Source organism: Kryptolebias marmoratus, linkage group LG23 (assembly GCF_001649575.2).
Source record: "Kryptolebias marmoratus isolate JLee-2015 linkage group LG23, ASM164957v2, whole genome shotgun sequence".
Lineage (NCBI taxonomy): Eukaryota > Metazoa > Chordata > Actinopteri > Cyprinodontiformes > Rivulidae > Kryptolebias > Kryptolebias marmoratus.
This window is the reverse complement of record NC_051452.1, coordinates 349,847-352,521: the sequence shown is the minus strand read 5'-3', so window position 1 is coordinate 352,521 and position 2,675 is coordinate 349,847. Positions and strand designations below refer to the sequence as shown.

At 49.7% G+C, this 2,675-nt stretch overlaps 2 protein-coding genes across 2 annotated transcripts in view; one reads left to right on the top strand and one right to left on the bottom strand.

Moving 5' to 3' along the window:
• LOC108246491 (rho GTPase-activating protein 20) overlaps positions 1 to 240 on the top strand; it is a 20,007-nt gene extending 19,767 nt beyond the window's left edge. The window contains exon 14 of the mRNA XM_037973978.1: positions 3 to 240. Coding sequence (XP_037829906.1) covers positions 3 to 240 — 238 coding nt within the window. The remainder of the gene's footprint in view (positions 1 to 2) is intronic.
• Positions 241 to 1,468: 1,228 nt separating this feature from the next.
• LOC108251787 (adrenodoxin, mitochondrial) overlaps positions 1,469 to 2,675 on the bottom strand; it is a 5,046-nt gene continuing 3,839 nt past the window's right edge. Inside the window, exon 4 of the mRNA XM_037973899.1 lies at positions 1,469 to 1,930. Within this exon, the coding sequence (XP_037829827.1) occupies positions 1,822 to 1,930 (109 nt within the window). The 3' untranslated portion in view covers positions 1,469 to 1,821. The remainder of the gene's footprint in view (positions 1,931 to 2,675) is intronic.

The following is a 2,675-nucleotide window of genomic DNA, read 5'->3' as shown; positions in this document are numbered from 1 at the left end:
AGGCTGCCCAGCGACCCGGGGCTGGAGGCGTCCGATCCGCCGGAGCCTCGTTTCGGCCTGTCCCCGTGCGCCTCCAAGGTGGTCCGGGACTACTTCTCCCCCCAGGACAATCCTCAGAGCAGCCAGAAGGTGGCGCTCGCCGTGGCGGAGGGCCGCAGGGAGTGGCTGAAGAGGTGCAGCGACCCGAACGTGGAGCCGGATCTGGAGCAGCTTCTGTTCGCCGAGGAGTCCTACGTCTGAGTCAGTTTCACGCCGGGAGCCACGCTGTCAGGATTGGACCAATCAGACGGACGTGCCGCCATGCTTGTCAGCTTTCTTTGTTCTGGATCAAAGGTTTCATTTCTGAACAAATATCTGATGCTGCCTCAGTCGGTTCGCCCGAACGCGGATCAAGCAAACACCGTCTCATAAACCCTTCACCAGCGTCAGTAGCAGCAGCAGCCAGCTGTGGCACTTCCTGTTGCGATACATTTCCTCTGCTGTAAGAGACGAGTCCAGGAGGGAAAACCGGACCTCCTCATGGGAGATCCGAAGACATTCCCAGGTCAGAGGGGATACGCGATCCCTCCGGGGAGTTCCTGTAGTCCGCCTTGAGAACCACCAAAGGGAATCAGACGCCCGAACCGCGGCGGCTCGATTCCGAGCTCCCCGTGTCCGCCGGGATCTCGTTCTTTCCGTCACGATCCAAACCCCCGTGACCACAGTTGAGGCGGGGGTCGGAACGTAGACGGAACAGTGAATCCCGAGTTTTGGACTCTTTCGGTGACGAGGGACGTCCCTGGCCACGTAGACCTGGAGAGTCCAACTCCAACGACCCAGGGTGACGGTCCGGGAGAAAAGCCGATCGGCTCCTCCTGGATCCGAAGGTTCTCCAGTCGGTTCCGTCCAACACCCTGGAGGAAACTTTAGATCCCCTTCCCGCCGCCCCCGGGTCAAAACGACCCAATAAAAGAATGAATAATTGGCACGAATCGTAAAGATATTTAAAGACTGGAGCTGGTTTACGACAACAGGAAGTAACCAGACAATGGCGCTACAGCTGGCTGCTGCTGCTATTCGCGCCAACTGACTGTGGCAGAAGGTTTATCAGAAAGCGTTCGCGTGAAACGCCACGAAATCCGGAGACGGGAGTTCCTTCGACCGTCTTGCTTGGGTCCGAATGTCCCACGATGCTTTGTGGGACTAGCTGTCAGCTCGTCAGATTTTGCTGTTTGTTTGCTTGCATAGAGCTGGAAACTGGTTGTAAAATAATTTTAAAAAAAGAAAATTAAAAATGGAGGATAAGTTTCAGTTTATAGTTAGTTTTGCAGGAACGAAGCTGCCAATTTTTCAAACGCACCCATTGTTGCCTTCCGTTTTGATTACCCCCCCCCCGAACGTGCGCCGGGTTTGGCTTTCTGCTCGTTTTCGATTCCGAAACCCCGGACGCTCCGGGACGTTCGACACAACGCGAGCCGAGAGTCCGCCGTGTTTAGAAAGGTCAATTTTTATTAATCGTGTTCTCTTTCTGTACAATCACATGATAAAATCGATATGTTGTCCAATAAAAACATGCTGGCAGACGTCTTGAGCATCAAGTCGTCCTTTTTTTTTTTTTGAAGTTTTCCAACATTTCAGCCGTTATCCAGGACAAAAAAAAAAAGAGAATGTGGTGACGTCTAAACACGGAGTAACCAGTTTTCTTAGACGGTTCGTCGCTCATAAATACTAAACTCCTGTCATGTTTTACTCTACAGCGAAAAAAAGGCTTCGGTTTAATAAAAAAAAAAAAAAAAACGACTGTGACGGATTCTCCTGGTGTCCGAGCCGCGGCCTCCCGTCTTAGGACGCCTCGTCTTTGGTTTGCCGGATGTCGGCCACGCTCTCTGGGACCCGGGCCACCATGCCGTCCAGAGACTTCGTCAGGCAGATCTGGCAACCCAGGCGAGATCTGAAAACAAGAAATGTTCAGTTATTTATTGTTTTTTTTTAAAGACGTTTCTGTTTGGGGTTTACCGACGGACGAGCTAAACTGATGGAAAAACTACAAACATGGCGTCCCGTCGACGATGCGGCTCAACGAAATCGTAGGCGCCGGAAATAAAAGTAACAGAGCGCAAAAAAACAAAAAACTTCCAGTTCAACAGCTGGAGTGGCGTCAAAAGACAAAACGTATGATGGGATTTACGTTAAAACAACAAATATCGATGATGTCATCGTTCCCAGATGTCAAATCTGGGCGAATTCGGAGCGCTGCAGCTGGGAAGTCTGGGAAAAAAAACAATATGAGTCTGATTCGACTTTGTGAGATTTAACACAAATCGAAAGGAAGGATTCTCTGTGTTAAAGAAACTAAATTTGTACGACCTAATAAAAAAAAATGGCCACTTTGCGATTAATAAACACACAAAAACGAGCAAAAGTTAAATACTGAGGGTAAAAGAATCCTTCAGGAACTCAAAAGTCATTTTTCTTCACGTTAACCCGTTTTTTTTTTTTTAAAGAATATTCGTCGACGTTCACTCAACGCGCGACGAGATCGAAGCACACTTTAAGAGTTTGTTGCCGTTTCCCCCGGGTGCTGCCGCAGTTCTCCTCCTGACCTGTAGGCGTCACTAATGAGGAACTAAAACCAGCCGGAAGAGCAGGAAGTGCAGCCGAAATCTGCCAAAATAAGAGACGGAAGATCCATTTTT